Source organism: Zonotrichia albicollis, chromosome 37 (genome assembly GCF_047830755.1).
Source record: "Zonotrichia albicollis isolate bZonAlb1 chromosome 37, bZonAlb1.hap1, whole genome shotgun sequence".
NCBI lineage: Eukaryota > Metazoa > Chordata > Aves > Passeriformes > Passerellidae > Zonotrichia > Zonotrichia albicollis.
The window spans coordinates 17,916-33,724 of record NC_133855.1 but is presented as its reverse complement, the minus strand read 5'-3'; the positions used below and the strand labels follow the sequence as shown (position 1 = coordinate 33,724).

The 15,809-nt window shown below is 55.1% G+C and overlaps 2 protein-coding genes and 1 long non-coding RNA gene across 8 annotated transcripts; 2 read left to right on the top strand and 1 right to left on the bottom strand.

The window, feature by feature from the left end:
* The first annotated feature begins 266 nt into the window (after positions 1–266).
* On the top strand, positions 267–2,854 carry NOP10 (NOP10 ribonucleoprotein). Its single transcript, XM_074531612.1, has 2 exons — positions 267–397; positions 2,552–2,854. The coding sequence occupies exons 1-2, from the start codon at positions 344–346 to the stop codon at positions 2,690–2,692; spliced, it is 195 nt and encodes a 64-aa protein (XP_074387713.1). The 5' UTR covers positions 267–343; the 3' UTR covers positions 2,693–2,854.
* Positions 2,855–3,768: 914 nt separating this feature from the next.
* LOC141726646 (FXYD domain-containing ion transport regulator 3-like) lies at positions 3,769–13,114 on the top strand. Of its 6 annotated transcripts, none has more exons than XM_074531598.1 (8): positions 3,775–4,718; positions 7,054–7,112; positions 7,691–7,720; positions 8,343–8,366; positions 8,681–8,784; positions 11,199–11,229; positions 12,179–12,222; positions 12,694–13,114. In XM_074531598.1, exons 1-8 carry the CDS (start codon positions 4,203–4,205, stop codon positions 12,699–12,701), a joined length of 816 nt encoding a protein of 271 aa, XP_074387699.1. In that variant the 5' UTR covers positions 3,775–4,202; the 3' UTR covers positions 12,702–13,114. The 6 variants fall into 6 exon arrangements, with proteins under 6 accessions (XP_074387698.1, XP_074387699.1, XP_074387700.1 ...); XM_074531602.1 differs by having other exon boundaries at positions 4,658–4,718; positions 8,710–8,784; positions 12,694–13,100; XM_074531597.1 differs by lacking the exon at positions 12,179–12,222 and having other exon boundaries at positions 3,769–4,718.
* On the bottom strand, positions 8,629–10,674 carry LOC141726648 (uncharacterized). The gene is made up of 11 exons (XR_012577729.1): positions 10,489–10,674; positions 10,161–10,424; positions 10,032–10,104; positions 9,871–9,952; positions 9,694–9,725; positions 9,478–9,528; positions 9,352–9,425; positions 9,256–9,312; positions 9,051–9,194; positions 8,948–8,989; positions 8,629–8,890 (listed from the first exon to the last, which is right to left on the bottom strand). It is a non-coding gene; the product is annotated as an uncharacterized LOC141726648 (long non-coding RNA).
* Positions 13,115–15,809: the final 2,695 nt, after the last annotated feature.

Here is a 15,809-nt window from a genome sequence, read left to right as displayed (position 1 = left end):
CTTTTTGGGTACAAATTTCCATTTCCTTGGGCCAAATTCTCCCTTTTTTCCCCCAGACTCTCATTTCTTGTTCCAAATTCCCATTTTTGGGCACAAATTTTCCTTTTTTGTGCCAAAATTCTCTTTTCCCCCCTCAGTACTCCCCTCTCCCTACCGAGACTACATTTCCCAGCACGCCCTTCGTTCACTTCCGCTTTAAACCCCGCTTACTTCCCCGCTGTACTCCCGCTTTCTTTACGGGACTACATTTCCCGTCACCCCCTTCGCCAATTTCCTCTACAAACCCCGCCCACTCCCCTTTTTCCTGAGGCGACTTCCGGTTGCGTTTCCCGCCACAGCCGCCATGTTCCTGCAGTGCTACGAGAACGAGCGCGGGGAGCGCGTTTATACCCTCAAGGTACCGAGCGATTTTTAACTTTTTTTTTCAAATTTTCGTCAATTTTGGGCGATTTTGGGGATTTTGGGGAGGGTTCTGAGGGGATCCGCGGGGTTTGGGTGCCTTGGGAGCGATGAGGGAGAGGTTGGGTGTCCTGAGGGGGGAATTGGGACGGGAGTTGTGAGGCGAAAAGGGGAAATTTGGGAATAAAAAGGGAAAATTGGTTGTAAAATAAGGGAATTTGGGACTAAAAATGGGGAAATTGGGACTAAAAAAGGGAAATTTGGGCTAAAAAGGGGAAATTTGGGTGCAGAACCGGAGAAATTTCGTCCAAGATGGGGAAATCTGGCTGGAAAAGGGAGAATTTGAGTTGAATAAAGGGAGAATTTGAGTTCAAAAATGAGAAATTTTTACCTAAAAATAGGAATTTGGGAGCTCAGATGGTAAGTTTGGTCCCAAAAAGGGAGAATTTTGGTCTAAAAAGGGAAAATTTGGGCACAAAAAGGGAAATTTGGGCTGGAAAAAAAGAGAATTTGGGTCCAAAAATGGGAAATTTGTACCAAAAACGAGAATTTGGGTCTAAAAGGGGAATTTGGGTGCTCAGGTGAGAAGTCTGGATCTAAAAAAGGGGAATTTTAGTGTAAAAAAAGGAAAAATTGGACTAAAAAAGGGAAATTTGGGGCCAAAAATGAAAATTTGGGTCCATAAAATGGAGAATTTGGGTCCCAAAATGGGAATTTGGGTGCCCAGATGGGGAGATGGGAGCCAAAAAAGGAATTTTGAGACTAAAAATGGGGAATTTTGGTCCAAAAGGGAGAAATTGGGGTCAAAAATGAAAATTCTGGGGGCAAAATTTCCCTTTTTTAGCCCAAAATTCATTTTTTGGCTCCAATCTCCCCATCGGGGCACCCAAATTTCCATTTTTAGACCCAAATTTCTCCATTTTAGGACCCAAATTTCTCTTTTTTAGTCCCAAATTCCCCCTTTTATTTTTTATTTTGGGGTGAAAAAAAGGAAATTTGGGACTAAAAAGGGAAAATTTGGACTAAAAATGGGAAATTTGGGCTCAAAAAGGGGAAATTGGGACTAAAAAAGGAGAGTTTGTGTCAAGGAAGGGAAAGTGTGGGATTTAAAAGAATTTTGGGTCCAAAAAAGGGGAAATTTGATTTCAAAAATGGGGAATTTGGGTCCAAAAAACGAATTTTGGTCAAAAAAAGTGAAATTTGTGCCCCCAAAAGGGAGAATTTAGGACTAAAAATGGGAATTTGGGCTCCAAAAGGGAAAATTGGGGACTAAAAAATGAGAATTTGTGTCAAGGAATGGAAAGTTTGGGTCCAAAAAAAGGAATTTTGGGGTGAAAAAGAGGAGAATTTGGGACTAAAAATGGAGAATTTTCATCCTGGAAAGGAAAATTTGGGACTAAAAAATGGGAATTTGGGGAATTTTGGGTGTCCTGAGGGGGGAATTGGGGAAATTTGGAGGAATTTTGGGGGAATTTGGGAGATTTTGGGTGTCCTGAGGGGGGAATTTTGAGGAAATTTGGAGATTTTGGGGAAATTTGTGGAGATTTTTGTGAATTTTACGTTTCCTGAGGGGGAATTTGAGGGAATTTAGAGGATTTTGGGGCATTTTGAGAGGAATATGGGGGATTTGGGGGGAATTTGGAGGATTTTGGGCATCCATAGGGGGAATTTTGGGGTATTTTGGGGGAATTTCAGAGATTTGGGGGAAATTGGAACATTTTTGGGGGAATTTAGGGCATTTTTGGGGGAATTTGGGGTGTCCTGAGGGGGGAATCTGGGGAATTTAATGGGGAGAATTTGGGAGATTTTGGGTGTCCTGAGGGGAATTTTTGGGGAAATTGGAGATTTTGGGGAAATTTGAGGGATTTTAGGTGTCCTGAGGGGGGAATTTGAGGGGATTTGGGAGGATTTGGGTGTTCTGAGAGGGAATTTGGGGGATTTTGGGGGAATTTGGGGGATGTTGGGTGTTCTGAGGGGGGAATTTGGCGGGAAATTTCGGGTGCCCTGAGGAGAGGAATTTGGGGGAAATTTTAAGGATTCTGGGGGGAATTTTGGGGAATTTGCTTGTCCTGACTGGGGATTTGGGATGGATTTCGGACAATTTGTAGGATTTTGCGGGATTTTACAGGATTTTGTGTAATTTTCCCCTCAGAAAGTGTCCCCGGCCGGACTCCCCACACGCTCGGCCCACCCCGCCCGCTTCTCCCCCGATGACAAATTCTCGCGGCACCGCCTGGCCCTGAAACGGAGATTCGGGGTCCTGCTCACCCAGCAGGGCCGGGCCCTGCTCTGAGGGACCCCAAAAAACCCCAAAAACACCTCAAAATCCCCGGAGAGACCCCAAAATCCCCCCCGGAGAAGATGGAGCACAGTCAAACCCGCTGGACTGAACGGCATGGAAGGGAGGGGTTGAACAGGAGGAAATTGTGAATATTAAAGGATTTGGGAGCTCGGAGGTGTCTGAGTGTTGGTGGTCAAAGAAATTTGGGGTTTTTTCGTTGTTTTGGGGGATTTTCCTTGGTTTTGGGGGCTTTTTGGGGTGTGGGAGGGAATTAATGGCGATCTATGGGGCGCAAGGCATGATGGGAGATGTAGGCGCGGGTATAATGGGGCTCTATGGGGCGCGGAGGACGATGGGAGTTTTATGCGCGGGTATAACGGTAATCAATGCGGCGCGGGGGATAATGGGAGATGTAGGCGCGGGTATAATAGGGATCTATGGGGCGTGAGGGATGATGGGAATTGTAGGCGCGGATATAATAGCTATCTATGGGGCGCGGGGGATGATGAGAGTTATATGAGCGGGTATAACGGTAATCAATGCGGCGCGGGGGATGATGGGAGTTGGAGGCACGGCTATAACGGGGCTCTATGGAGCGCGGGGGATGATGGGAGTTGGAGGCGTAGGTATAACGGGACTCAAAGGGCGCGGGGGATGGTGGGAGTTGGAGGCCTGTGTATAACGGGGCTCAATGGGCCGCGGGGAGTGATAGGAGATGAAAACGCTGCTTTAATGGGTCCGCGGGGCATCATGGGGGATAGAGGCGCTGCTTTAATGGTGCTTAATGTGGCCGCGGGGCACGATGGGAGCTGTAGTCCCGGAAGTGGCTGTGACCGAGCGCTCGGGGTCGGGGGAGAGCACCTGGGGGGACCCTGTGGGCTCGGGGAGCCCTTGGGGGGCGCTTGGAGGGCTCTGAGGGGTCTCCTTGGGGCGCGGGACGTGTCGGGACTGGCAGGGCCGGAACTCTGCTATGAGGGGGGCTCTGTGGCCGCGGGGGATGACGGGACATGTAGGCCCGAAAGAAGCGTTCGGAGACCTCTGTGTGGCCGGGGGAACTCGGGGGTCCCAGGAGGCCTTTGGGGGTCCCGGGTGGGCTCTGGGGGGCAGCCGGGGGTTCCGCAGGGTCTGGGGGCGCCAATGGAGCACGGGAAGGCGATAACGGGCGCTGTGGGGAGCGCGGGGCATGACGGGAGTTGTAGGCCCGGCTGCATTAGGGTCTATGGGGCCGCGGGGCATGACGGGAGTTGTAGACTAAACGTCTCTAAATAGGCGCCGACTCCAGGCCCCGCCCCCAACTCCTTTTCCCGGGCGCTGATTGGTACCAGGAAGTGACGAGCGGGAGCGTCAGCCAATGGCAGGCGGCGGAGGCGGGAACAGCCCCTTTAACCCTTCCAGTGCCCCCCAGTCCCTCCCAGTTCATCTCAGTACAGACCAGTACAGCCCCAGTGTCCCTCCAGTCCCTCCCTGTCCATCCTAGTGCTGTTCCCAGTCTGTCCCAGTTCATCCCAGTATCGCTCTCAGTATGTCCCAGTTTGCCCCAGTGGCTGCCAGTATCTCCCAGTCCTTCCCAGTCTGTCCCAGTCCCTGCCAGTTCATCCCAGCGCTGTTCCCAGTCTCTCCTAGTTCATCCCAGTATCGCTCCCAGTATCTCCCAGTTCACCCCAGTCTGTCCCAGTCCCTGCCAGTTCATCCCAGCGCTGTTCCCAGTCTCTCCCAGTTCATCCCAGTATCGCTCCCAGTATCTCCCGGCTCATCCCAGTCTGTCCCAGTCCCTGCCAGTTCATCCCAGCGCTGTTCCCAGTCTGTCCCAGTCCATCCCAGTATCGCTCCCAGTATCTCCCGGCTCATCCCAGTCTGTCCCAGTCCACCCCAGTATCCCCCAGTTTGTCCCAGTCCCTCCCCGGCCCCTCCTCAGCTCTGCCCCTGCCCCTTCTATGGCCACGCCCCTTCTTTCCTTGGCCACGCCCCCTCAATTGGCCCCGCCCCTCCCAGCTCCTTCCCCCCCCCCATTTCCAGTTCCAGCGGCTGCTCTGGGAAGGTGAGTGGGGCCCCAGTGACTCCCAGTTCATCCCAGTAACCCCCCAGTAACCCCCCAGTAACTCCCACTAACTCTCCAATAATTCCCAGTAACCTCCCAGTAACTCCCAGTAACTCCCAGTTACCCCCCAGTAACCCCCCAGTAACTCTCCAGTAATTCCCAGTAACCCCCCAGTAACTCCCAGTTACCCCCAGTAACCCTCCAGTAACTCCCCAGTAACTCCCAGTCCATCCCAGTAACCCCCACTAACTCCCAGTAACCCCCAGTTCATCCCAGTACATTCCCAGTAATTCCCAGTAACCCCCCCAGTGCTCCCCAGTCCATCCCAGTAACTCCCAGTTCATCCCAGTAACCCTCCAGTAACTCCCAGTAATTCCCAGTAACCCCCAGTAACCCACCCAGTCCCTCCCAGTCCATCCCAGTAATTCCCATCCCTCTCCCAGTCCATCCCAGTAATTCCCAGTCCATCCCAGTAGCCCCCCAGTAACTCCCAGTCCCCCCTCAAGTCCTCCCAGTCCGTCCCAGTTTGTTCCAGTTCCCCCCAGTTTGTCCCAGTTTGTTCCAGTCCCGCCCTGCTCAGGAATCCCAGTGACTCATCCCCCCCCCCCAGTTCCCCCCAGTTGTTTCCAGTTCCCTCCCAGTTCCTCCCAATCCCTCCCAGTTCCCTCCCAGTCCCTCCCAATCCCTCCCAGTTCCCTCCCAGTCCCTCCCAGTCCCTCCCAGTCCCTCCCAGTTCCTTCCCAGTTCCCCCCAGTCCCTCCCAGTCCTTCCCAGTTCCCTCCCAGTTCCTTCCCAGTTCCTTCCCAGTTCCCTCCGAGTCCCTCCCAGTCCCTCCCAGTCCCTCCCAATCCCTCCCAGTTCCCTCCCAGTCCCTCCCAGTCCCCGCCCAGTCCATCCAAATCCCCTCCCAGTCCGTCCCAGTTTGTCCCAGTCCCGCCCTGCTCAGGAATCCCAGTGACTCACCCGGCCCAGTTCCCTCCCAGTATAACCCAGTCCCTCCCAGTTCCCTCCCAGTATAACCCAGTCCCTCCCAGTATAACCCAGTCCCTCCTAGTTCCTTCCCAGTTCCTCCCAGTATAACCCAGTCCCTGCCAGTTCCTTCCCAGTCCCCTCCCAGTTTGTCCGCGTCCCTCCCAGTATCCCTCAATCCCCTCCCAGTCCCCTCCCAGTCTGTCCCAGTCCCCTCCCAGTTTATCCCAGTCCCTCCTGGCTTGTCCCAATCCCCTCCCAGTTCCCCCCAGTTTGTTCCAGTTCCCTCCCAGTCTGTCCCAGTCCCTCCCAGTTTGTCCCAACACCTTCCCAGATCATCCCAGTATCCCCCAGTCCCCTCCCAGTACAACCCAGTCACTCCCAGTTTGTCCCACTACCTTCCCAGATCATCCCAGTATAACCCAGTCCCTCCCAGTATAACCCAGTCCCTCCCAATTCTCCCTCAGTCCCTCCCAGTTCCCTCCCAGTCTCTCCCAGTTTGTCCCAGTTCCCTCCCAGTATCCCTCAATCCCCTCCCAGTCCCTCCCAGTCCCTCCCAGTATAAACCAGTCCCCTCCCAGTTCCTCCAAATTCTCCCCCAGTCCCTCCCAATATCCCTCAATCCCCTCCCAGTCCCCTCCCAGTATAACCCAGTCCCTCCCAGTTCATCCCAGTTCCCCTCCAGTCCCCCCCAGTTTGTCGCAATCCCTTCCCAGTTCCCTCCCAGTATCCCCCAGTTTGTCCCAGTCCGTCCCATTCCCTCCTCCCAGTATCCCTCAATTCCCTCCCAGTGCACCCCCAGTCCCTCCCAGTATAAACCAGTATCTGCCAGTCCCCTCCCAGTCCCTCCCAGTCCCTCCCAGTATAACCCAGTCCCTCCCAGTATCCCCCAAACCCATCCCATTTCCCTCCCAGTCCCTCCCAGTCCATCCCAGTATAACGCAGTCACTCCCAGTCCATCCCAGTCACTCCCAGTATAACCCAATCACCTCCCAGTCCCTCCCAGTTCATCCCAGTCCCTCCCAGTTTGTCCCTCAGTCTGTCCCAGTTCCCTCCCAGTCCATCCCAGTTTATCCCAGTTCCTTCCTAGTCCCCTCCCAGTATCCCCCAGTCCCCTCCCAGTTTATCCCAGTAACCCCAAAACCATCCCAGTCCCTCCCAGTATGACCCAGTGCCCTCCCAGTCCCTCCCAGTTCCATCCCAGTCCCTCCCAGTTCATCCCAGTCCCTCCCAGTTCCATCCCAGTCCCTCCCAGTTCCATCCCAGTCCCTCCCAGTCCATCCCAGTCTGTCCCAGTTCATCCCAGTCCCTCCCAGTCCATCCCAGTCCCTCCCAGTCTGTCCCAGTCCATCCCAGTCTGTCCCAGTTCCCTCAAAGGTCACGGAATGGAGCGAGAACGGCTGCGGGCACTGGTGATACTGGGAGGTACTGGGACAAACTGGGAGGGAACTGGGACAAACTGGGATGGACTGGGGGGGTACTGGTTTATACTGGGAGGGACTGGGATGGGACTGGGATAAACTGGGAAGGACTGGGACAAACTGGGATGGAACTTGGATGAACTGGGAGGAACTGGGATGGATTGGTTTATACTGGGAGGGAACTGGGAGGGAGGGAGACAAACTGGGAGGGAACTGGGATTGAACTGGGAGGGACTGGGAGGGAACTGAGGGAGAATTGGAAGGAACTGGGAGATACTGGTTTATACTGGGATCAAACTGGGAGGGACTGGGAGGGGATTTGGGGTTACTGGGATAAACTGGGATGGACTGGGAGATACTGGTTTATACTGGGAGGGGACTGAGACAAACTGGGGTTGTTTGGGGGGTTACTGGGATAAACTGGGAGGGACTGGGATGGAACTGGTTTATACTGGGAGGGAACTGGTTTGTACTGGTTTATACTGGTCTGAACTGGGATGGTTTGGGGGTCACTGCTCTGAACTGGGCCCGGTGCCCCCCCCATACTGGTTTAACTGGGGTGTCCCCTCCCCCCCCCCCCAGTGCTGTCCCTGGCCAGAGGAGACCCCCCCGGTGAGTGATACTGGTTATACTGGTTATACTGGTTTGTACTGGTTTGTACTGGTTATACTGGTTTATACTGGTTATACTGGTTTGTACTGGTTTGTACTGGTTTGTACTGGTTTGTACTGGTTATACTGGTTTGTACTGGGATTGAACTGGGATTGAACTGGGAGGGACTGGGATTGAACTGGGGATACTGGTTTATACTGGGAGGGACTGGGTCATACTGGGGAAGAAAGCCCAAACTGGTTTATACTGGGAGGGAGATCCATACTGGTTTATACTGGTCCATACTGGTCCGTACTGGTTTATACTGGTCCGTACTGGTCCGTACTGGTTTATACTGGTCCGTACTGGTTTATACTGGTTTATACTGGTCCGTACTGGTCCGTACTGGTTTATACTGGTCCGTAGTGGTTATACTGGTCCATACTGGTCCGTACTGGTCCATACTGGTTTATACTGGTCCGTACCAGTTTATACTGGTCCATACTGGTCCATACTGGTCCATACTGGTCTGTACTGGTCCATACTGGTTATACTGGTTTATACTGGTTTATACTGGTCCATACTGGTCCATACTGGTTTATACTGGTCTGTACTGGTCTCTGACCCCTCCCCTCCCCCCCAGGTGCCTCCAGTCCGTTCCAGTACGGTGAGTGACAAACTGGGACAAACTGGGAGGGCCCCAAATGTCCCCAAAATGTCCCAAAATGTCCCCAAGGTGTCCCTGGGTGTCCCCAAGGTGTCCCTGGGTGTCCCCAAGGTGTCCCCAGATGTCCAGGTGTGTCACAGGTGTCCCCAAAGTGTCCCCAGGTGTCCCCAAGGGGTCCCCAGATTTCCAAAAATGTCCCCAAATGTCCTCAGGTATCCCCAAGGTGTCCCCAAGGTGTCCCCAGGTGTCCCCAGGTGTCCCCAAGGGGTCCCCAGATGTCCAGGTGTGTCAGAGGTGTCCCCAGGTGTCCCCAGGTGTCCCCAAGGTGTCCCTGTGTCCCCAGACTGGTGTCACCTGCGCGTCGGTGGCCTCGTGGTGGCCGCGGTGCTGAGCGTGCTGGGGATCGCCGTGCTCTTCAGTGAGTGTCACCTGAGTGTCATTGTCACTGTCACCTGTGTGTCACTGTCACTGTCACCTGTGTGTCACCTGTGTCACTGTCACCTGTGTGTCACTGTCACTGTCACCTGTGTGTCACTGTCACTGTCACCTGTGTGTCACCTGTGTGTCACTGTCACTGTCACCTGTGTGTGCTGGGGATCGCCGTGCTCTTCAGTGAGTGGCACCTGAGTGTCATTGTCACTGTCATTGTCACCTGTGTCACTGTCATTGTCACCTGTGTGTCACCTGTGTGTCATTGTCATTGTCACCTGTGTGTCACTGTCACCTGTGTGTCATTGTCACCTGTGTGTCACCTGTGTGTCACCTGTGTGTCACTGTCACTGTCACCTGTGTGTGCTGGGGATCGCCGTGCTCTTCAGTGAGTGGCACCTGAGTGTCATTGTCACTGTCATTGTCACCTGTGTCACTGTCATTGTCACCTGTGTGTCACCTGTGTGTCATTGTCATTGTCACCTGTGTGTCACTGTCACCTGTGTGTCATTGTCACCTGTGTGTCACCTGTGTGTCACCTGTGTGTCACTGTCACTGTCACCTGTGTGTGCTGGGGATCGCCGTGCTCTTCAGTGAGTGACACCTGAGTGTCATTGTCACCTGTGTCACCTGTGTGTCACCTGTGTGTCGCTGTCACCTGTGTCATTGTCACCTGTGTCACTGTCACCTGTGTGTCACCTGTGTGTCACTGTCACCTGTGTGTCACTGTCACCTGTGTCACTGTCACTGTCACCTGTGTCACCTGTGTTGCTGTCACCTGTGTGTCATTGTCATTGTCACCTGTGTCACTGTCACCGGTGTGTCACTGTCACCTGAGTGTCATTGTCACCTGTGTCACCTGTGTCATTGTCACCTGTGTCACCTGTGTCATTGTCACCTGTGTCACTGTCATTGTCACCTGTGTGTCACCTGTGTCATTGTCACCTGTGTGTCACTGTCACCTGTGTCACTGTCACTGTCACCTGTGTGTCACTGTCATTGTCACCTGTGTGTCACTGTCACCTGTGTGTCACTGTCACCTGTGTCACCTGTGTCACTGTCACCTGTGTGTCACCTGTGTGTCACTGTCACCTGAGTGTCATTGTCACTGTCACCTGTGTGTGCTGGGGATCGCCGTGCTCTTCAGTGAGTGACACCTGCGTGTCATTGTCACCTGTGTCACCTGTGTGTCACCTGTGTGTCACCTGTGTGTCACCTGTGTGTCACCTGTGTCACTGTCACTGTCATTGTCACCTGTGTGTCACTGTCACCTGTGTCACTGTCATTGTCACCTGTGTGTCACTGTCACCTGTGTCACCTGTGTCACTGTCACCTGTGTGTCACTGTCACCTGTGTCACTGTCACTGTCACCTGTGTGTGCTGGGGATCGCCGTGCTCTTCAGTGAGTGACACCTGAGTGTCATTGTCACCTGTGTGTCACTGTCACTGTCACCTGTGTGTCATTGTCACTGTCACCTGTGAGTGGCACCTGTGTCACCTGCATGTGTCATTGTCACCTGTGTGTCATTGTCATTGTCACTGTCACCTGTGTGTCATTGTCACTGTCACACTGTCACCTATGTCATCTGTGTCACTGTCACCTGTGTGTCACCTGTGTGTCATTGTCACCTGTGTCATTGTCACCTGTGTGTCACTGTCACCTGTGTGTCATTGTCACCTGTGTCATTGTCACCTGTGCTTGCTGGGGATCGCTGTCCTGTTCAGTGAGTGTCATTGTCACCTGTGTGTCACCTATGTCATCTGTCACCTCTCTGTGTCCCCTGTGTCATTGTCACCGGTGTCCCTGTCCCCTGTGTCCCCTGTGTGTCACTGTCCCCTGTGTCACTGTCACCTGTGTGTCACCTGTGTCATCTGTCACCTGTGTCACCTGTGTCCCTGTGTCCCCTGTGTCATTGTCACCTGTGTCCCCTGTGTCACCTGTGTGTCACTGTCACCCCTGTGTCACCGGTGTCCCCTGTGTCCCTGTCCCCTGTGTCCCTGTGTCACCGGTGTCATCTCTCTCTGTCACCTCCCTGTGTCACCTGTGTCCCCTGTGTCACTGTCCCCTGTGTCACTGTCCCCTGTGTCCCTGTGTCACTGTCCCCTGTGTCACTGTCCCCTGTGTCACTGTCCCCTGTGTCCCTGTGTGTCACTGTCACCCCTGTGTCCCTGTCCCCCGTGTCACCGGTGTCCCCTCTGTGTCCCCTGTGTGTCCCTGTGTCCCTGTGTCCCTGTCCCTGTGTCACTGTGTCCCCTGTGTCCCCTGTGTCACTGTCCCCTGTGTCACTGTCCCCTGTGTCACTGTCACCCCTGTGTCCCTGTGTCCCTGTGTCCCTGTGTCCCCTGTGTCCCCTGTGTGTCCCTGTCCCCCGTGTCACCGGTGTCCCCTCTGTGTCCCCTCAGGTGGGAAGTGCAAGTGCCGCAGCAAGGCCAGGTGGGACCTGGGGACATCTGGGGACATTTGGGGACATTTGGGGGTTGGGGACATTTGGGGACATCGGGGATTTTGAGGGTTGGGGACATTTGGGACACTTTGGGGACATTGGGCAGGTTTGGGACATTGAAGGGATTGGGGACATTTGGGGACTTCTGGGGATCTTTGGGGATTTGGGGACATTCGGGGACATTTGAGGGGCTTTGGGTATTTGGGGACATTTGGGGACATTGAAGGGGTTGGGGACATTTTGGGGACACTTGGCTGGTGACATTGGGGACATTTGGAGGGAATTGGGTGTTGGGGATGTTTGGGGACATTTGGGGACACTTTGGGGACGTTGAGGGCTTGAGGACACTTGGGACATTTGGGGACATTGGGGATGTTGAAGGGTTTGGGGACATTTGGGGACCTTTTGGGGACATCAGAGACATTGGGGGTTTGGGGACATTGAAGGATTTGGGGACATTTGGGGTGGTTGGAAACATTGGGGACACTTTGGGACATTTGGGGGGGATTTGGGGACATTTGGGGACATTTGGGGACATCAGGGACATTTGGCGGGATTTGGGGGTTGGGGACACTTTGGGATATTCGGGGGTTGGGGACATTTTGGGGACACTTTGGGGACCTTGGTGGTTGGGGACATTGGGGACATTTTGGGGACACTTGGGGGGAATTGGGGTTTGGGGACATTTTGGGACATTGGGGACACTTTGGGGACATTTGGGGACATTTGGGGGTTGGGGACACATTGGGGACATTGGAGGAGAATTGGGGTTGGGGACATTTGGGGACATTGGGGACATTTGGGGACATTGGGGACATTTGGGGACATTGGGGACATTGGAGGGATTTGGGGGTTGGGGACATTTTGGGGGGATTTATGGATTTTTGGGGACATTTGGTGACATTTGGGGACATTTGGTGACACTCGGTGACCCCGCAGCCGCCGCCGCCCCCCCCCGGAGCTGCCACCCCCGTGTGGGACAGGTGAGCGCTGTCCCCTCCCCCTTGGGGACATTGGGGACACCTTGGGGACATTGGGGGACATTGGGGACATTGGGGACATTGGGGGGGACATTGGGGACATTGGGGGGACATTGGGGACATTGGGGACATTGGGGGGACATTGGGGGACATTGGGGGGACATTGGGGGACATTGGGGACATTGGGGGGACATTGGGGACATTGGGGACATTGGGGACATTGGGGGGACATTGGGGACATTTGGGGACATTGGGGACATTGGGGACATTGGGGGGACATTGGGGGGACATTGGGGACATTTGGGGACATTGGGGGACATTGGGGGACATTGGGGACATTGGGGACATTGGGGGGACATTGGGGACATTGGGGGACATTGGGGACATTGGGGACATTGGGGGGACATTGGGGGGACATTGGGGACATTGGGACATTGGGACAGCGCCACCCCTGACCCGCCCCTCTCTCCACAGGAGCCTGAGATGTCCCCAAGCGTCCCCAGAATGGCCTCAAAATGTCCCCAAATGTCCCCAAATCCCAAAAAATGACCCCAAAATGACCCCAAATGGCCCCAAATGTCCCCAAATCGCCCAAAAATGACCCCAAAATGTCCCCAAAATGGCCCCAAATGGCCCAAAATCCCCCAAAAATGACCCCAAAATGTCCCCAAATGGCCCCAAATCCCCCAAAATGTCCCCAAACGTCCCTAAAATGTCCCAAATGTCCCCAAATATCCCCAATTGTCCCCGAATGTCCCCAACGAAGGCAATGAATAAAAATGGCTGAAAAAAAATGGGAATTTTGGTCACTGGGGGAGGGGACAGAGGGACAGCGGTGACACCGGGAGGGGACACTGAGGGGACAACGGTGGCCTTGGGGACACCGGGGCGATGGTGGCACCGGGAGGGGACACTGAGGGGACAACGGCGCCCTTGGGGACACCGGGGCCATGGTGGCACCAGGAGGGGACACGAGAGCAAAGGTGACACTGAGGTGACAATGGTGGCTTTGGGGACAACAGGACAATGGTGGCACCAGGAGGGGACACAAAGCCTTGGGGACATCAGGGTGATGGTGGCCTTGGGGACATTGGGTGATGGTGGCACCAGAAGAGGACGTGAGACCAGAGGTGACACTGAGGTGACAATGGTGGCCTTGGGGACAGTGGGGCGATGGTGGCACCAGAAGGGGACAGAAAGCCTTGGGGGCATTGAGTGATGGTGGCCTTGGGGACATTGAGGCCATGGTGGCACCAGGAGGGGACACAAAGCCAAGGGTGGCATTGAGGTGACAAAGATTTTGGGGACATTGAGGTGATGGTGGCCTTGGGGACACTGAGGTGATGGTGGCACCAGAAGAGGATGTGAGACCAGCGGTGACACTGAGGTGACAATGGTGGCCTTGGGGACATCAGGGCCATGGTGGCACCAGGAGGGGACATCAGACCATTGGGGACATTGAGTGATGGTGGCACCAGGAGGGGACACTGAAGGGATGGTGGCCTTGGGGACCTTGGATCAGTGATGGCCTTGGGGACAGTGGGTCATTGGTGGCCTTGGGGACATCAGGGTGACAATGGTGGCCTTGGGGACATTGGGACAATGGTGGTACCAGGAGGGGACACAAACTTTGGGGACACTGGGTCAATGGTGGCCTTGGGGACACTGAGGTGATGGTGGCACCAGGAGGGGACATCAGACCATTGGGGACATTGAGTGATGGTGGCACCAGGAGGTGACACAAGGCCTTGGGGACATTGATTGGTGGTGGCCTTGGGGACATTGAGGCCATGGTGGCACCAGAGATGGACACAAAGCGAAGGGTGACATTGAGGTGACAAAGACTTTGGGGACATTGGGTCAGTGGTGGCCTTGGGGACAGTGGGTCAGTGGTGGCCTTGGGGACATCTGGGAGATGGTGGCACCAGGAGGGGACAGAAAGCCTTGGGGACATTGAGTGATGGTGGCCTTGGGGACATTGAGGCCATGGTGGCACCAGAGACGGACACAAAGCCAAGGGTGGCATCAGGGTGACAGCGACTGTGGGGACATTGAGTGATGGTGGCCTTGGGGACATCAGGACAATGGTGGCACCAGAAGAGGACACGAGAGCAGAGGTGACACTGAGGTGACAGTGGTGGCCCTGGGGACAGCGGGGCGATGGTGGCACTGGAAGGTGACATCAGACCATTGGGGACATTGATTGGTGGTGGCCTTGGGGACATCAGGGCCATGGTGGCTCCAGGAGGGGACATCAGACCATTGGGGACATTGAGTGATGGTGGCACCAGGAGGGGACACTGAAGGGATGGTGGCCTTGGGGACCTTGGATCAGTGATGGCCTTGGGGACACTGGGTCATTGGTGGCCTTGGGGACATCAGGACAATGGTGGCACTAGAAGGTGACATCAGACCATTGGGGACAGTGGGTCATTGGTGGCCTTGGGGACACTGGGGTGATGGTGGCACCAGAAGAGGACACGAGAGCAGAGGTGACACTGAGGTGACAATGGTGGCCTTGGGGACATCAGGGCCATGGTGACACCAGAAGAGGACGTGAGACCAGAGGTGACACTGAGGTGACAACGGTGGCCCTGGGGACATCAGGGCCATGGTGGCACCAGGAGGGGACACAAACCTTGGGGACATTGATTGACGGTGGCCTTGGGGACATTGGAATGATGGTGGCACCAGGAGGGGACACAAACTTTGGGAACAGGGTGATGGTGGCCTTGGGGACATTGAGGTGATGGTGGCACCAGAAGAGGACGTGAGGCCAGAGGTGACACTGAGGTGACAATGGTGGCCTTGGGGACATCAGGGCCATGGTGGCACCAGAGACGGACACAAAGCCAAGGGTGGCATTGAGGTGACAAAGACTCTGGGGACATTGAGGTGATGGTGGCCTTGGGGACATCGGGTCACTGGTGGCCTTGGGGACATCGGGACAATGGTGGCACTAGAAGGTGACATCAGACCATTGGGGACATTGAGGTGGTGGTGGCCTTGGGGACACTGAGGCGATGGTGGCACCAGGAGGGGACACAAGGCCTTGGGGACATTGATTGGTGGTGCCCTTGGGGACACTGGGTCATTGGTGGCCTTGGGGACACTGAGGTGATGGTGGCACCAGAAGAGGACACAAGACCAGCGGTGACACTGAGGTGACAATGGCCCCAGCCATCCCCAGGTGTCCCCAGATGTCCCCAGGTGTCCCCAGCTGTCCCTAGGTGCCGATGTCCTCGGTGACGTGGCTGTCCCCATGATGTCCCCACAATGTCCCCATGGTGTCCCCTGATGTCCCCATCTCCACAAGATCATGGTGGCCACCATCCCCACGTCCCTCCAGATGCCACCATCAAGAGTCCCCTGATTCCCCTGATGTCCCCATCTCCATGACGTTGTGGTGGCCTCCATCCCCACATCCTTCCAGATGTGTCCCCAGGTGTCTCCTGATGTCCCCATCTCCACAAGATCATGGTGGCCACCATCCCCACGTCCCCACCAAGTGTCTCCTGATGTCTCCATCTCCATGATGACCTGGTTGCCACCATCCCCACGTCCTTCCAGATGTGTCCCCATCTCCACAA